Below are 17,929 nucleotides of genomic sequence, written 5' to 3' on the forward strand. Positions count from 1 at the left end.
CTGAGGAGGTGCAAGTGTGTGTGTGTGTGTGTGTGTGTGTGTGTGTGTGTGTGTGTGTGTGTGTGTGTGTGCCCGCGCTGCTTGTTAACAATTGCTTGACAGCTTAGCTCCTGATTGACTCATTCCGCCATTTCTTACTGGCACTATACCTCTTCCTTAGCTGCAGTATGGATACTGTGGTCCTGATGGTTCCTCTCCTGCTGTACCTAGAAAGAAGAAACAACAAAATAAAGAGATGACATACCTCAGCTGAATGTGGGTGAACTTGTAGTGGCCAACCATTCTTCCTCAGACCACTCATTTTCTTCTCTGGTGTAGTCCTTTCAGCCACTATAGACTCGAGGTTAGTCACATCCTCTCCAGCTATTCCAGTGTCCATTGTGGGCACTGTATGGGAGAACCATCATCTTTGGCTCAGGGGAGCAGCACTTGTTGATGCTTCTCAGGGTATCCTCTGAAAGAGGCCTCTTAACAGGGATGAACTGCCATCTCTGAGTCAATCCTCTTGCAGGGTACTTCCTGTGAAATAAAAACAGCATATTAAATATTAAAAGTGGAGTTCCTGGCATTCAGTGTTTTTTCTTATTTGCCATCTTTTGTGGTTCATGGAGCATATTAAATATTGTTCATCTAAATGCATGGTTTCTGTTGAAAAAGGTGATTTTTTTTTTTACCGTGGCAAGGCAGTTGTTACAGGCTATCAGTCCTGGTGTCCATAAATTTTTACTTTGTGGGAATGTGTATAAAGAAATACCTAAATAACCGATATAGACAGGGACAGGGCTTCTTCTCCTGTAAATTCTCAAGCCCATTACTCTGATACTGAGGAAAGTTGGTCTTCCCACCTCCTTTCTATTAATTCTCTTTCTCTCAGACTATTTACAGGATGACTGAGGAATTTTTGTGAGGACGGGTGGATGTACCCTCTGCTGTGAGGAGAGATATTAAGATATAAGTTGGTACTTTTCATTCTGCACCCATTCCTCCAGCCATTGATTATGCGTTTAATTCTGCCTGGATTAATCCTGAATCAACATTCAGTCCCCAAAATGTAGATAGATTGTAGAGAGTACCTCAAACTAAACATTTTTGGATTTCTGAACTTAAATCAGATCCAACTGCTATATCTACCTCTTTGCCAGCTGGCAACTGACTTTTAGTCAACACCAGACCATCCACAGTACATAAAGAAGGCAAGGTGTTAAACAGATTGGATAAGAGAAGAGATTTTTTTCTTCTTCCACCTTAACTTACAGTATTCTTAACTGACAGGCACATTTGTGGAAATTTATTTTGTTTTGTGCATACAGTTTGAGGGGACACTGCTTTTAGAGGGTAGTTCCTTTCTGAGTTCTTTTGTTTCTAACCTTTAAAAAAAAAGTATGTGCATGATTGTGTAGGTACTGTGTCTAGGGCCACTGCTACTGCACCTCTTTTGAGGAGATATGCCTGGGTATATAACCAAAAATTTGCTGATGAAGTAGTCAGAAATTTTGAATTCTGCTTTAGATAAGGAGTTTTTGTTTGGTCTTTCTGCTACCCAGGGTCTCAAACAATTTGATATAAAAAGGAAATTAATTCAGTGGGTTTCCAAAAATGTTTAAGCACCCGCTTTGCAAAGTTTCCCCAATTTTCTTTTCTTTCTAAAAGGCAAAAATAGCAATCCTTGCCTTCAAGGCAAGCAGTGATCAAAAGAGATAACAGAAGGGCAGCAACAAAAAACGAGGATCTTTTCAAAAAAGGGACAATTTAGGACTTTACAATGACTGTGCCAGCATTCTAACCCCCTTGCCCAACCCTGCCCTGCCCATATCTCTCCAAATCTGCCCCACAAATTGGCTGTTTATACTTCCATTCGGCAAAACTTATTTCGGACTCTCGGATGGTAAAAGTGGTTCGGGGGGATACGTTTAGCACTGGATACAAATGGCTCCTTTTTAGGGAATTCCTCCCCATCCTCCTAACCAAACAGAATTATTTCCTTATGTTCCTCATCAGTTACTCATCCTAGGAGTCCTAGAACTAGTCCTTTGAATCAAAGTGAAAATGCTTCTATTCCAGAATGCTTCTGGTACCAAAAAAAGAGCTTTTTTGGAGACCAGTTCTAGATATTTAATGTCTCAGTCAGTCAGTACATGAAAATACCAAAATACCACTCTTGCAGCTGATAGCCTACCCACTAATTTCCTAAAACTAGCAGCTGAATCTCTAGCCTACCCTGTCTCAATTCTGATTAACCGCTCCATAAAAGAAGCTTATATCCCTCAACTATGGAAAGTATCACATATTATCCCCCTACACAAAGGTGGCAACTCCTACGAGCTATCAAACTACCGCCCCATTGCTATCCTATCCCCCCTGTCCAAACTCCTTGAAAAATGTATTCATACCCAAGTGATGCATTTCTTAACCTCACATAATCTCCTCTCCTCAACCCAGCACGGCTTCCGCCCAAACCATAGTACAACCACTGCTCTTCTGTCTTTCACTAACCAGGTTAACCATCTCAGAAATAAGAAAAACTTTGTATCTGCCATATTCTTAGATCTCTCTAAGGCATTTGACATGGTCTCACATAACCTACTTCTAGACACACTATCATCAGTGTCCTTTGCCCCCTCTACAACTGCTTAGTTCAAAAACTATCTCTCTGATGGGAAACAATCAGTCAAATGGCAAGGAGTACTATCACCCTTACTATCATCCACCATAGGTGTTCCACAAGGCTCAATACTAGGCCTGTTACTATTCACTATTTTCACCAACAGACTACACACCTCCACACTGCATGCATCACTCATACAGTACGCAGATGACTCCACCTTAATCTGCTCAGCCCCATCCCTTACCACTCTTCAAAACCTTACCCAGGAATCCTTCAACTCCGTTGAAAAATGGATTACTGATATCCAACTGATTCTTAACCCCAACAAGACAAAACTACTACTATTCACCCCAAGCAAATACAAACCCACACCCCTTTCTTTCACAATCACTTCCAAAAATGGCACCACAATTTCCCCCTCCCTCCATACAAAACTCCTTGGCATTGAAATAGATAAAGATCTTCACTTCAATGTCCATATCTCTCAAACTATTAAGAAAATACATAAAATATTAGGAACACTGTACAAACACAACCACTTCCTAACAGACCAAGCACGAGTCACCCTAGCCCAAACCCACCTTCGGTCTACCCTAATGTATGCATCTCCAATCCTAACCCACATTAGGAAAACAGACATGAACAAACTAGAGTCATGTTACAATAAAATTGCTAAATTCGCCTATAACTCTGCTTTTCGTAGCTATCATTGCCTTGCTCTAAAAGAGCTACAGTGGTTAGAACTTCCCCATTTAATTAGTTACCACCAACTAGTCCTCACCTATAGCATCCTAAAGAATCCCCACAAGACTCCTGCCCTGAACCAACTACTTAACCAATACTCAGCAAACCGTCCACTCCGCTCATCCAACAAAACCCTTTTGCGTATAACTCAAGCCAACAACACTGCAGGTAAAGCTCTTTTTGCTCATACCATAGCAAAAATGTGGAATAACCTCCCCCAGAATATTTCTTCAGCACCTTCTATCTCACTCTTCAAAAAATCACTCAAATCACACCTCTTGCATTCCTGGCTCAGTCCTTGCATCACATAAATGCTTTCCTGCTCTCCTCAAATACTTCCTACCTTCCTCTATATTCTGCTTACTGTCTCTATATTACAGTACTAACTACTCCTCAAAACTGCCATACAGGACCTTCCTCTAGTCGCACTTAAACTTGTATAGCAAAAATATTGTCTATTTATACTGACAAATGTGATGTCTCTGATGATTGTATTGTTACAATGAAGTCCTTTTGTTAGTTGGAACAAACCACTTTAATCATGTTTTTCTTGCATGTATATCTTGTAATGTAAATAATATCTTGTATTGTAAAATTCCCACTGTACATATAGTATAATAGTGGAGCTTTTCTCCCCGGGACTCCGCTGTAAATGGACCTCGCTCCAGTCGGACTTTCCCGGTCAACAAATGTAAAATAAATAAATAAATAAATGCTGACCCTTCAAAGTCTGCTGCATGTTAATCCTCCTTTGAAAAGGAAGTCATGGTAACACTAGGCCTAAATGATGCTTATCACCACATTCCTGTAGCTGCAGGCTTCAGGAAATTTCTCACATTCTCTGTATCTGTGTCACTTATCAATTCTCTGCATTGTCCATTGCATTATCTGCAGTTAAAAGGGTGTTTATGAAGTGTCTACCTCCCGTTATATCTCATTGCAGACTGAATGGCATTCCTGTATTTCCTTATTTAAATGACTTACTTATGTTTTCAGAGTCTTTTCTCAGATGTTGAGTTCTTAGCATGGGTTTCGTATCTTCATGCAAGTCTAAGATTCTAAATAAATATAAAATATCCTCACCGACTCCATCACACAGAATTGTGTTTTTTGGGCTGCTTTGTAGAGTTCTCGCAGCCAAAGGCTTGTCTTACTCAGGAGAAGGTGGATTTTTATTGGGAAAATTTCCTGAGCTTCACCAATCAGGGTTTATGGCTTTTATAATTCTTTTGATTGCTCTCACCAAATTACACATGAGAAAAGGTCAATAGTTTGTAACAAAAGAAGAGAAAAGAAAAATGTGGGCCCAACAGCTTCATCCTCTGGAATTTCAGATGCCAGTTTTGAGCTTTGTCAAAAAGGAACTACAATGGTGGAGACAAAATCTGTGTCTCCCTTTTCTCCTCAAATCCCAAGTCAAGTTGTAACAGCAGATAAGTCAGATTTTGCTCGGGGAGCAGGTTCTGTAGGGGTAAAGGCGCAAGGCCTGTGGAATTCTTCATTCAGACCAAAGCAGATAGATGTTAAAGAAATGTTGACTGTGATGTGTAATTGAAATCTCTCTATTTTCTGTCATCCCCTGGACCTCTACCGGTGATTGTGGCCAACACCACAGTGATGTGGCACATGAGCAAACAAGTGACACCAGGTTGTGCCCTGTGTGCAGGCTGGCTGTGATGGCTTGGAAAGTCCCTTTACAGTATTATTTAACCCTTCTAATATCTTACATTCTGTCAACAACATATAGTAGCAGAACCAGTACAGACCCTCATAAGTGGGAAATAAATGACAGGTCTTCCAGAAATTGATCCATTTGTGGAAAACGTCTCCAAATAGATGTTTGCCTGCATTCAAAACCAACAACTGAATAAATTGTGTGTCAGGATCCTTGTGTGCAAGCTGGGAAAACAGATGCATTTTCATTCCCTTGGGAATGTTCTTGTATGTATGTCCACCCTTTCCACTGATATCCAGGTAAATCTAAAGATGCAGAAAGGCTCTACAAATTCATTGTGGTGACTGATTTTTGCACCAGGCAGCATTAATTCTCTCCCTTCTTATGGAATTGGCCAATAGCAATTACCACAAGCTTTCTGAAAGACTGGACCTAATCACATAAGACTGGGGAGATTGATACACCCCAATCTCAAGCAACTTCAGCTAAGTGCCTGAATGATTCATTTTGATACCTTTTAGGCATCTTTTTCATGAGGATGTGCAGCATATACTAAAGGAGACAAGAAAACCTGTTACTAAGAAGTTAGTAGAAAAGATTTTCTAGTTAGTGCCTAGCCAGTAACTAGGCTTCCATCAGGGAGTATGTACAGCTGGTTCTTAAATATTTGTGTGAGTTGCTTTCCTCTGGCTTGTCTTATTCCTCCGTCAAGGTGCATCTTATGGCCATTTAACATGTCTGCCCATGGATCCTTCCCTAACTTCCCTGTTTTTGGTAAACAGTTTTTGAAGGGGGATTTACATCTTAGGCCTCCTGGAAAACAGGTGGTGCCTTCTTGGGATCTTAACTTTGTGCTGGAAAATTAACTATGGCTCCTTTTGAGCCAGCTCATCAAACAGATTTAAGGATCATCACTTAAAGACAATGCTACTTATTGCTCTGACATTCTCAAGAAGAGTAACTGAGTTGCAAACTCTTATGGTTTGTGAGCCTTAGCTGGTGTTCCTTAGGGGATAGATTCTCATTAAGAACAATTCCCTTGTTTATGATAAAAGTTGTTTCTGTGTTTACTTTAAATTAAACCATCAATCTCCCTATGTTTTATCCAGATCCTCAGAACCAGGGAGAAGGGATTCTACATACTCTGGATGTGCCTAGGCAGTTTGGGTACTAAGTCCTTTAGAAAAGCTGATCAGCTCTTTGTTTTGTATGACACGGCAAAAAAGGGACAACCCATGCAAACCCGATCATTTTTAGATGGTTGTCCTCTGCTATTGCCTTTTGTTAGACCCACTGTGGTAAATAAGTTCCAAGCGGTATCAAGGTACATTCTATGAGAACCTTGGCATCTACAATGTTCTACTGGAAACGGGTGGACTCTATAAGCATTCTATAGGCAGCAACTTGGTCCTCATTGCATAGTTTTACAAGGCATTAACACTGGAGTCCTTTTTCAGGTCCAGAATTGGATTTGCTAGGACTGTTCTCCAGGGGTTCATAGATCCTTTTCCACATCCCCCACTCCCCAGGTTAGATAGGCTTTGTTAGTCAACCCATATAGCCAAAAGGCTACAGCAGCAGTGAGAATGATGTATGTAGTACAGTTGTGTAAGTTACACCTACCGCAACAGTAGATGTTTGAATTCTTCACCACCGTAGTAGCCAAACCAACCTACATACCATCCCATTTTTTGTGTATACAGTTGCTTGTTGGGATATAATGTTTGATTAATGCTTATATCTTTTAGAGGTTTGGGATGACTATGCTCCTCTCTCTCTGTGGGTAAGATAGTACTGGAGATTTCTTCACTATGACTAATGATTTCCCACCTCTGGGCTGTCCAGTCCTTAGTTGGAGTAGAGAAAGTGGGAAGGAGCCAGAACTTTGTGAAGCTGTCTGGTTGCTGTTTCCTAGGTAGTATACAACCCATGTAACCAAAAGGTTTCAGCAGCAATGAGGAATTTGAAAATCTACTGTTATAGTAAATGCAACTTTAACAACTATACTGTATGTATCTGATGTTATCCCTGTCATCATTCATCATGATAGGGTCTAGGATCAGACCTCAGATCTGAGCCTACTGCATGTATCTGATGTTATCCCTGTCATCATTCATCATGATAGGGTCAGGGATCGCACCTCAGATCTGAGCCTACTGCATGTATCTGATGTTATCCCTGTCATCATTCTTCATGATAGGGTCGGGGATCGCACCTCAGATCCGAGCCTACTGTATGTGTCTGATGTTATCCCTGTCATCATTCATCACGATAGGGTCTAGGATCGGACCTCAGATCTGAGCCTACAGCATAACACAAATGGATCCGAGGCTGTAGCTCCTCCCTTTCCCATAATGCCCTGCTGACCAGTATTCCCCAGATCCCATTTGCCGTGTGTTCAGTGCAGATGCGTTCCATTGGCTGTAGCAGATAAGTGCTTTCTTTCCAAATATTTTTTAGTATTGGTTAGTGTAGTCTTATTAGCTTAGTACTAGTTTGTCTTGTGTGGGTGCTTATAGGATCATAAGGTCATAGAACATTACTAGGCTATTGGCCCTGAGGCCCTTAAAGCCTAGCCAAGATTTTAGCCCATGTTCCGACAAGTCAGCACCCAATGCCCCTTTCTAGCAGGGACATAGGTGGAATCCCAGGGATATATTTTCTGTTCCCCATCCAGTTATCCAGGTTGTGCTTAAAAAGGGTTAATGAGGTACTCTGCTTGATGTGGAGCAGGAGTCTATTTCACAGAAGGGGGAGTCTCTGGGACACAAATCTGTCCTGCCAACAAGCCCTGTTGATGTCACAGACCAGGTTGAGGTCGCTAGTGCTGGTTACTTGAGTGGAGCTTGACTTGTGGATATGCAGCAGTCACATCAAGGTGGGGTCTGAGATTGCTTTGTATGCCAGACAGAGGTCACCTCTGAAGAGTCTGTAGGAGACTGAGTACAGGGACAAGGCCTTTAGCCTATCTGTGTAAGGTAGATGTTTGAGACCCTGGATTCTCCTGGTGAGGAACTTCTGTGGTCTCTCCAACTGCTGCATGTGGTTTGTGAGGTACTGGCTGAAAGGGCATTGTACTCAATAATGGGTCTTACAAGGGAGGAATACAGGGATGTTATGGCCACTCTGTCTCTGGATGAGATACCCTTACTAATGAGGTGAGCCATGTGGAAAGCTTTCCATACAACAGAGACAATATAATGGTCAAAAGTCAGTTTGCTGTCAACCTGGGTGCCCAACTCTCTCACGACTTATTGCATGCTTAGGACTTTGTTATTAATGTGATAATTTGTGGGGATGTCACTCTCCCCAAAGGGGATGATGATGCATTTTTTGGCAGTCAGTTTGAGGCCATGTTTCTGGCACTAGTCATATGTTTGGATGAGACCCTCTTGGATGATGTCCACATCACTAGGGGAGCTGATGACAGTGCCCAACTTACAGTCATCTGCAAACTTGGCCAGCCATAATAATTTTAGCTGTTCACCTCTCTCCCCTAGCTTAGTTTAGTGTTAGTTTTTGAGTTTGTAGCTTTTTGGCGCCCTTTTTATCTTAGCCGTTAGGTTTGCCTTTTCCCTTTGGTTAATTTGTGTGCATGAGTTAGGTATGGCAGATAAAAACACTGGCTTTAAGAATTGCTCCTCATGTGGTCAGAAGATACCTAATTCCGACTCACACGAGGAGTGCTTGTATTGTTTGGGCGCTCTGCATCTGGAGATTGAATGCATTATTTCTGCCGCATTTAACCCCGGGGCCTTGGCAGATCACCACAACAAACTTTTGCTTAAGGGGTTAACTGATGGGGGGCCTTTTGTCTCCCCCAGGGAAGGCTTCTTCTTCCGATCTGAAGACGATGTCCCCTTCTGTTCAACCTGTTTCCACCATGAAACCATGGCTGTCGGATTCTGGGACCCCGGATCCGATCCCAGCCAGATACTTCGGCATCAAGAGCTGCAGAGCTGTCCCTTGGATCCAAGGCCTCTTCAGATCACAGGCTCCCAGATCTGACAAAGATCAGACCAGCTTCTGATCCAACCAGTTTGTTGGATCCAGCTGCTGCATCAGCCAGACCTTCAGGTCAGGCAGGATCTTCAGATCCGATCATTGTTAATGATGAGGTAGTCACTCCTTCTACCTCCAAACAAGTTTTACAATCCGCTCCAAGACATCAGAGGTGCATCCCGGAATGTCATAGCAGGTCGGGAAGATCTCCCATTATGCCCACCCACTCTTCTGCCTCTTTCAGGTCTTCAAGGAGCCTCTTACCTTCAGATGTGGACAGAATGATGAGGAGCTTCCTCAAGGCCAAAATAGAGTTGTGGCTCTTTGCTTCTCTGGCCCATCCGGCCAGGGGTCCTCACCCATCCCAAACTCTGACTCTCCTCTTCTGACCCCAATGGCTTCAGAACCTAGGGACAGGGATGCCTGCGGCCAGGTTCCAATGAGGAAGAGCATCCCCTCCTTGCCTCCATTTGGGTCCCTGGCTTACTCTGCTCCTCTTCCCTCAGAGCAGGGTGAGTCCCATTCTGGTGGGGTTGACACCGGCTCTGCTTGGGGGGGGGGGCGGAATTTGGTGCCATCTTTTCAGACAAGTCCCTTCCCCTTGGTGCTTCACCTTCAGTTCTGGGCCTGTATCATCTGGGGGTCGTGGTGCTGTTTCTGGTCTCTTTCCTCCTCTTCTGGGGACCTTTCCTTAAAAAGTGGGGAATGGACCTGCTACCAACCCCTCTGCCTTCAGGATGGTAGAAGGGACCTTTTCCAGGTCTGGAGTTTCCTTGGCTACTGCTGCCGGTTCTTCCCTACCTCTCTCTGACAGCTGGTGAGGCCTCTCATTCTGTCCAGAGTCAGCCCTCCTGTTTGAAGCTTCAGGGTGATTCCTCCCCTCTGAGAGTCCCTGTCTCTTCCTAGTCCTCCTTGGAGCCCCCCGCCGAGAAGGTACATTTTAAGAGAAAGCCCAAGAGGAGCCCCTTGGGACTCCCACTTGGAGTCCCTCACTGAGACACGGACCTCGAGGAAGGAGACTGGTCCCCCAGATCTCCGCCGGATGATTTTTCCTTTGGGGACATCCTTAAAATTTTAAAACAAAAGGGTGGATGGTCTCCCCAACCCCCCCTGTCTTCAGAGGAGTCTATGTTTCTGAAGGTCTTTGGAATGTGCCCGTCTACCTCCTGGGTATCTCCCTTTGCTGACGAGTTGGTGGATTTAGTTGCCAGCAGGCCATGGAAGGAACCTGACATGGTGGAGCCAGTCCCCAAGTGTACAGACAGATTTCTTAGTTTCCCTACAGACAGGGTTTTCTGGAGCAAGGGTGTCCCAGTCGATGCCCTGCAGAGCTCCATGGTCCATCCTACAAACAGGGAGTCTCAGGCACTAGACCACTTTGGGAAGTGTGTGTACACCTCAGCGACTTTTGGCCTGATGGCGGTTAAATATTTGGCACATTTTACCCACCTCCAAAGGGATTTAGTGCAAGAACTTAACCACTTTCCTTACAGAGTTATTGCCAGCAGAGGACTTTAAAACTGTGTCTCCCAAGCTATCCACTCTGACTTCCTGACGAACTCCTCAATGAGGTTAATTTTCAACACTGCGGAAGCTACCTTTTGGGCAGCAGGTACCGGCATCACTGTGAGGTGTAATGCCTGGTTATGCTTATGTGGGTTTGCGGAGTCATTCAAGGCTTCCTTTACTAATGCCTCTTTGACAGTTCTACCTTGTTTGGACCTTCAGTAAAGGATACTTTGACCTGCAGTGAGCAGGAAGGGAAGACTGTCTGCAGTTGGAATCAAGCTTTCTGCCCCCCCAGAGATCTTTCTCTAAGACCCAACTGGGAACCAGGAAGATATGTTTTCACAAGATGCAGTCCTCCTTTCAAGATGCTCCTGATGATTCCTCTTCCAGAGGCAGGGGAAGAGGGTTGAATGGTTGTCGCAGCCCCTGAGGTGGGGGGGGGGGGGTGTCCAGAAAATCAGGACTCCCAGGAGTCTTTCTCTGAGCAGCTCCCACAACGCTCCTGAAGCATTGCCTGACTGCTCTGCCCTGGAGGCAATCGGGGGTCATCTTTCTCTACACACACTAGCCTGAACAGATATAACCTCTGATCAGTGGGTGTTAAACATCATATCCAGGGGCTATTCATTCCCTTTTCGGAGCCCCCTCCCATAAGAAGTTTCCTCCCTGACATTCCACCCAGTCAGAGGGAGTTGGCCTTCAAAGAAGTTCAGTAGGTTCTAAAAAGAGCCATCCAAGAGGTCCCAGCAGGAAAAAGAGGATCTAATACTTATTCTCACTTTTTAGTGCAAAAGAAGACAGGGGACCTACATCCGATTCTGGACCTCAGAGAGCTCAATCTGTCAGTAAAGAAGTCAAAGATCCAGATGGTTACTACTCAGTCAGTTCTGCCACTCCTACGCAAAGGCGACTTGATGTGTTTGGTAGATCTCCAGGATGCCTACTACCATATCAAGACAGACAGGCAGTCCAAGAGACATCTGCACTTCCGGCTAGGGGCCAGTCATTACCAGTTCAGTGCCCTACCCTTTGGTCTCACCACTGCCGTATGGGTGTTTACCAAATGCATGGCAGTGGTAACAGCTCACCTGCAATTGGCTCCCCATGGCCCCCATTGAGGCATCGACCGCTACAAGCTATAGGCTGTATTCTTCCCCTGTTCCATTGACTGGGGATCACTGTCAGTCATTCAAAATCTAATCTGGTGCCCTCTCAACAGTTGGAATTCATAGGGGTCCTGTTGGATTCGACTTCAGAGATTGCGGGTTTATCCATCCGCAGGGTTCAGTTGATCCAGGATCAGGTCATTCAACTATTGAATTTATCCCATCCTTTAGTACACTTGATTCTTTGGGCCCTGGGGTCCATGGCCTCTGCCATTCATCTTGTTCCTCTGGCAAGGTACCACATGTGGGTGTTGCAATGGACCTTGACATTTCAATGGTCAGCATTCCTCCGTCCCATGTCTGTGACTATAAAACTGACACCAGTGTGCAAACAACATCTTCTTTGGTGGCTTCACTCCCAAGATCTTTCCCTCGGCATGCTCTTCTCACTACCCCCGCCCATGGCAACGGTGACCACAGATGCTTCCCTGTTGGGGAGAGTCATTTCAGGGAAAGACGGCCAAGGTGGATGGTCCCCTGCAGAGATCAGGTTGCACATAAATGTCCTAGAGATCAGAGTGGTTCTGCTATCATTGCAAGGCTTTCAAGACTGCCTCCCTTGAGGACCAGTTGCACTTCAGATGTGGTCTGGTATATCAACAAGCAAGGGGGAACACAATCTTACCAGTTGTGCAGGGAGGCCATGAGAGTGTGGGAATGGGCGATGTCTTGCAGGCTCTTTCTTCTTGCAATTCATATACCCGGAAGTACCAGCGTGTTGGCCGACAGGCTCAGCAGACTGATCTTGAGCCCTCATGAGTAGTCTCTCAATCCTTCTGTGGTGAAGCAGATTTTTGACTGTTGGAGTCTACCTTGCTGTAGTCTCTTTGCCTCCCCAGTCAACCACAAGTGCTGCAAGTACTTCGCTCTGATTACCCCTCAGGGGGAGACACTGAGGGACAGTCTAGTCCACAATTGGCCTTCGGTCTCCTTTACGCCTATCCTCACGTCCCATTAATTCCCAAGGTTCTACAAAAAGGACAATGCCTGAGGTCATCTCTGATCCTCATTGCTCCTTTCTGGCCTTGTCAGCTGTGCTTCCCCTTCATCAGGTCTCATCTGAAATGTCTGCTCTGGATACTGGATCTGATTTCCTATCCATTGGGGCTTCCTCTCCCAAATCTTCAGATCCTCCAGTTAACCACATGGTTTTCCAATTCCAGTGATTCTAAAGCTGCCCAGGCTTCCATCCCATATTAAACTTATCATTCTGGTCTCCCAGAAACCATCCACTACAAAGGTTTACCACAGCAAGTGGAAAAGGTTCTTCATTTGGGCCATGGACAGGAATCTGGATCCTTTTTCCGCTTCTGTTTCAGGCATTCTCTTGTTTCTGTCTTCACTTTTCCAAGCAGGAGCAAGTTTTTCTACTGTAAGTTCCAGCTGGGGGCGAGTTCTGATTTCCATGAGAACAGCGTATCTACCTTTTTCTTCTAGGCTTTGAAAAGCATTCATGAAGGAGCTTTTTCTAATTAGACCACTGATAAAGGACCCCATACCTCCTTGGGATCTTTTTTAGTTTTGCAGTCTCTAACTACTAGTCTCTTTGAGCCTGCTAGTTCTTGTGATCTCAAGTTCCTGTCTTGGAAGATGTCCTTCCTGGTGGACATTACTTCAGTCAGGAGGGTTTCGGAACTGCAAGCTCTTACCATTACCCCTCCTTATATGTTTTTTCACAAAGATAGGGTTTCTGTCAGGGAAAACCCCTACCAATATATTCAACTTCCAGTGTTCTTTCCTAATTACTCAAACAAGGGGGAATACATTCGTCATACCTTGGATGTTCACTGTCAGTTACGGTTCCACCTGCACAGGACCAAAGAGTTACGTAAGTCAAAACAACTTTTTTTGGCTTTTTCCCCTAATAGACGCGGACTCCCAGTCCACAAAATCACTATTTCTAATTGGATTTTTAGTTGCATCTCCACGGTCTGACTATAGGCACCTTGAGATTCATGGAAAATCAAAGCTCATTCTACTAGATTTGTGGCTGCTTCTTCAGCTTTTCTAACCAGGGTTTCTATTGATGACATTTGTGCTGCTGCCACTTGGTCTAGTCCTCACACTTTCATTTTGCATTAGTAGATAGACTTTGCTTCTAGGAGTAGGGCTTCCTTTGGCTCCACTGTGCTCCGGAACGTCCTTCCTTGAGGCCTCCCAGGAAATATGGCAGCTGGGGACTCTGACCCTGTCGTGATGAATAATGACAGGGATAACATCAAATAAATAGTTTTGTACTTACCATAACTTGGTATCTGTGTTATCCTAGGGCATCATTCATCACATTTTTCTCTCCCACCATCCTCCAACCCTATGGGTATTGGAGGAAGTTGATCCTTTTCTTCCAGAATTGTTGTAGGAATACTTTTTAGAATTACAAAAAACAGCAAACTCAGTTTGGGGAATACAGGGCAGCAGGGCATTATGGGAGAGGGAGGAGCTAGAGCCTTGGATCTGTCTGTGTTATGTTGCTGGCTCAGAGCTGAGGTTGGATCCTAGACCCTTTTGTGATGAATGATGACCTAGGATAACAGAGATACCAAGTTATGGTAAGTACATAACTATTTATTTTTCATATCACTAGATCAGTCAGACTGGGCCCTTCCTCAGAAATGACCCCACTCTTCCTCATTTTGTCTAAGAAGGTCTTGTGTGCATATTTTCTTTAGCATGGCTAACATCTGATCTGGAGAAGATGAGTAATGTGGTGCATTCTAGGATAGGTCAGGTGCTAGCAGTCTGAGAAGTTTGTTTTGCTGGGGGTGGGGGTAATGCTTTTGGCCTTTGTCCTGTGAACTGCAAAGGATGGGACCCACACTCATACAGCTGTGGAGTAATAGTAAGTACTTAGCTTTTATTTGGGTGATGCAGTGGTTAGCACTTTCCCCTCACAGCAAGAGGTTCTCTGGTTCAATTCTCGGGTTGCCTTCTGTGCAGAGTCTGCACGTCGTCCCTACGCTCACGTGGGTTTCCTCTGGGTGCTCTGGTTTCTTCCCACAGTCCAAAGACATGTGTCTGGGATGTTTCTCCCCTAGCTTCCACTGAAAAATGGTTTCTGTCCCAGTCACATTTTCCCAATAAACAAATGTTAAATAAATAATAAAATAAATAAATTTGCCTAGTGATTTGAACGGTACACTCTCTTAACTCATTTTGCTTTAGTTCATACATCAACATCCTGTGTGGAAGGGGAACTAAGGAAGACTGTTGCAGTGCAAAAAGGTTACATTCATAGGTTTCTGCAGTGTTTTTAAATATGTGTTTGGTGTTTTCTTAAATGGTTTAGCCATGAAAAGTGTGTTTTTCACTTTGAATTGTGAACAGTATAGTTGATGTGAGAAGACAACTGTAGGAGAGGATGACTGTCAGAACACTTTGATGTCCAACGGTAGAATCCGAAAGGTTATCTCAGTATGTTGTTCTGTGGTGTTACCCAACTAGTTTGCCACAGTCTTTAAGCTGTGTTTTTGTGGTGTCTTGTTTCAGGTTTTGAACATGGCTGAAATTCAGAGCCGGTTGGCGTATGTTTGCTGTGTGCGACAGCTAGAAGTGGTGAGGAACAGTGAGTACTCTGAATACATCAGGCCTCCCATTGACCAGTATGGTACATTGGAATTTGGCAAATTTGATGAGATTGTGGTGAGTAATTTCTCCGTATGCTTACTTTACAGGTGCACTCTGCTATGAGTCTGACATATATCTCATATCCCTGATTTGCGACTCTGGTCCATTCAGTATATAGCTGTTCAGTATAGTACAGACTTTATGCTGAATTGTTAGGATGTTATTTGTTCTTTGAAAGTAATGTTAAATAGAGGTTCATTCTAATCTTTTCAGATGTTTTTTAGCATGTGGCCATACTGAAAAATAATGTTTTATATATATATATATATATATATATATATATATATATATATATAAAAAATGTTTGTTTGGTGGCCAGAGATATTTACTTCTTCTGTTGTGCCATTTAAGTGCATTTAACATTCTGCCTTCCCTCCAGCCCTCCTTTCCATCTCTTCATCTTTCCCATCCCCTCTGGTATGCCTCTGCGGATTCTCTGCACAGTCCATTTCTGGTAGTTCATTCCATGGGTTCACAGCTGTCTCGCTCTCTCTCTCTCTCTGAACAAGTACTTTTGCAGACCAGTGAATTAGCTACCCCTACAGTCTGCTGCCTGCGCTCCCTCCCTTCCTGTCCTTCCTCTTTAAGGTGATGCCTTCTTATCTCACCGACATGATCTTTTACATACATGTCATATTATTCTATCTGCAGGAAATTCATTCCTTTAGTCTCCTGTCCCACCTTCTCACCTTCATCTCCCACACCCTTTTGATAGCTTTCCGTTGGATTCCTGATGTCTGTCTCCTTGAATGGCCCCCAGAATTGCTTGCATTAACCAAGGTGTGTCTTGACAAGGGCACAGCATAATAGGAACCTTGAGTCTGGAGCCCATCTGTCTGAGGATACACCTCAATTTTTTTTGTTGCTGCAGCCCTCCCTTTTAGGTTCGGGGGGAGGTCAGTTTAATTCATAATAATGTCCCACTCATTAATCCTTTGTCTTTATTATTTTTTTATTAATCCTTTGTCTTAAGCCCTTTAGCAGTGTGCTAATTCATAGGTTCATAGATTAGTACTAAGCTAACTGCCCTTGCGAGCCATGGGATTCAAACCCTGCACCTTGTGTTTGTAAGGCAAACACCTTAAACATTAGGCCACCCTCCATAGTGTCAGTCTCACCCCAAGCCCCTAGTTTTCCTAGCATCCACCTGTGTGGGATTGAGTTGTTGGCTTTGGTGAAGGCCAAGTAAACAAGATCTCAAGGTATTTTCCTGTCAGTTTCTCTCCAGACATGCCCATTGGTTCAGCCTTTTCTCTATAAATGTATACCAGTCATGAATGTAACATCATTTTCCTCACTAATTTTTAATTACATGTTATTGTTTTTTTTTGTTTGTATTGCTTAACTCATGTTTCTGTACCTTAGCAATATCTTCACTTGTTTGTATAGTTCTGCTTTATCTTCAGTTGTTGGAAAGTACTATGCTGTTTATGCACTATTTACTCCTGAGCTGAGCATGAAGCATTTTCTGGATTAGTACACTATCCATATTAACAAAATTAAATAAATAAATTCTCCTGTAACCCCACAATAGTACTAGATCAGGTATAACTAATATCTCCTACTGGGCTTGACCCTTGGTGGGTGGTGGTGTCCTGGAGATTTGTGCTCATCGTGGAATACAACCAGCTTTTCTTCTCATAGTTCACTCTGACATTTTCCCTGCCACTGGTGTTATATTATTACATGTGTTATTCCATATATTTTTCCTGCTGTACTCTTGTACAAGAGTGCCTCTCTTGGTGTTTTCCAGTCACTAGGTACTTTGCATTGATCAGTGATCTGTTTACATTGTCAGGGACTCCACCAGCATATTGGCTGGATTATTGATAACCCTGGTAGGGACCACACCACATCTGCTTGCTATACTTTATCCTCCTTTAGCATAGACCCCCCCCACACACACACACACACACACACACACACACTGTAAACAACACAATGGCATGATTGCTTTTGGCTGTGATGGGTTCTTTACCAGGCATCTCTGACCTATTCTGCCTTAGTTAAGACCACATATATAATGGTACTTCTCCACATCAGATAGTTCAGCTCCTCTTGGACGGTGATTTTAGTCATGTTGCACTGCCAGTCTGGCCTGGATCATGGGTCTGTCAGTCTTCTCCCTGCAGAATGAATTCCTCTATTGGTATCACTCCCTACTTCTTTAATTCTCTCTCTTGGCATTCATGGGACTGCTACATTGTACATATCCACCAACACCTCTTCTTGTTCTCCCTAAACTACCTGGGCACTTAACCTTACCAACCCTGTGCCCCTTCACATGCAGGTACTGTATTGTAGAAATACTACGCAAGTTTCAGTCCAGAATATTGTGAAAGAGCTATACTAGTGGTTACTGTGGGTACATGGAATGAGAGATCTGATATTGTAAATCTTCATTCATCCTTAGTGATTGGACTTCGGTTCCGTCCTCGAAACCGACGCAGCTGGTACCAAAGTCGGACCAGCCAAAAACTCTCAGCTAAGACCTACCGAGTCTCTTCAGATCTTGTTTGCCCCGTTCCTTGTCAGACTCAATTGTAGCTTTTTGTGATTATTTCTAGTGTTTAGCGTTTTATTAGTCAGTTTTTCTCGCTAAGG

General features: G+C 43.8%; 1 protein-coding gene across 1 annotated transcript in view; it reads left to right on the forward strand.

Moving 5' to 3' along the window:
• PNPLA7 (patatin like phospholipase domain containing 7) overlaps positions 1 to 17,929 on the forward strand; it is a gene marked incomplete in the record, with an annotated part of 4,152,928 nt that overhangs the window by 3,665,376 nt on the left and 469,623 nt on the right. The window contains 1 exon segment of the mRNA XM_044064320.1: positions 15,188 to 15,340. Coding sequence (XP_043920255.1) covers positions 15,188 to 15,340 — 153 coding nt within the window.

This window comes from Protopterus annectens, chromosome 2.part2 (assembly GCF_019279795.1).
Source record: "Protopterus annectens isolate FY-2018-M chromosome 2.part2, PAN1.0, whole genome shotgun sequence".
NCBI lineage: Eukaryota > Metazoa > Chordata > Ceratodontiformes > Protopteridae > Protopterus > Protopterus annectens.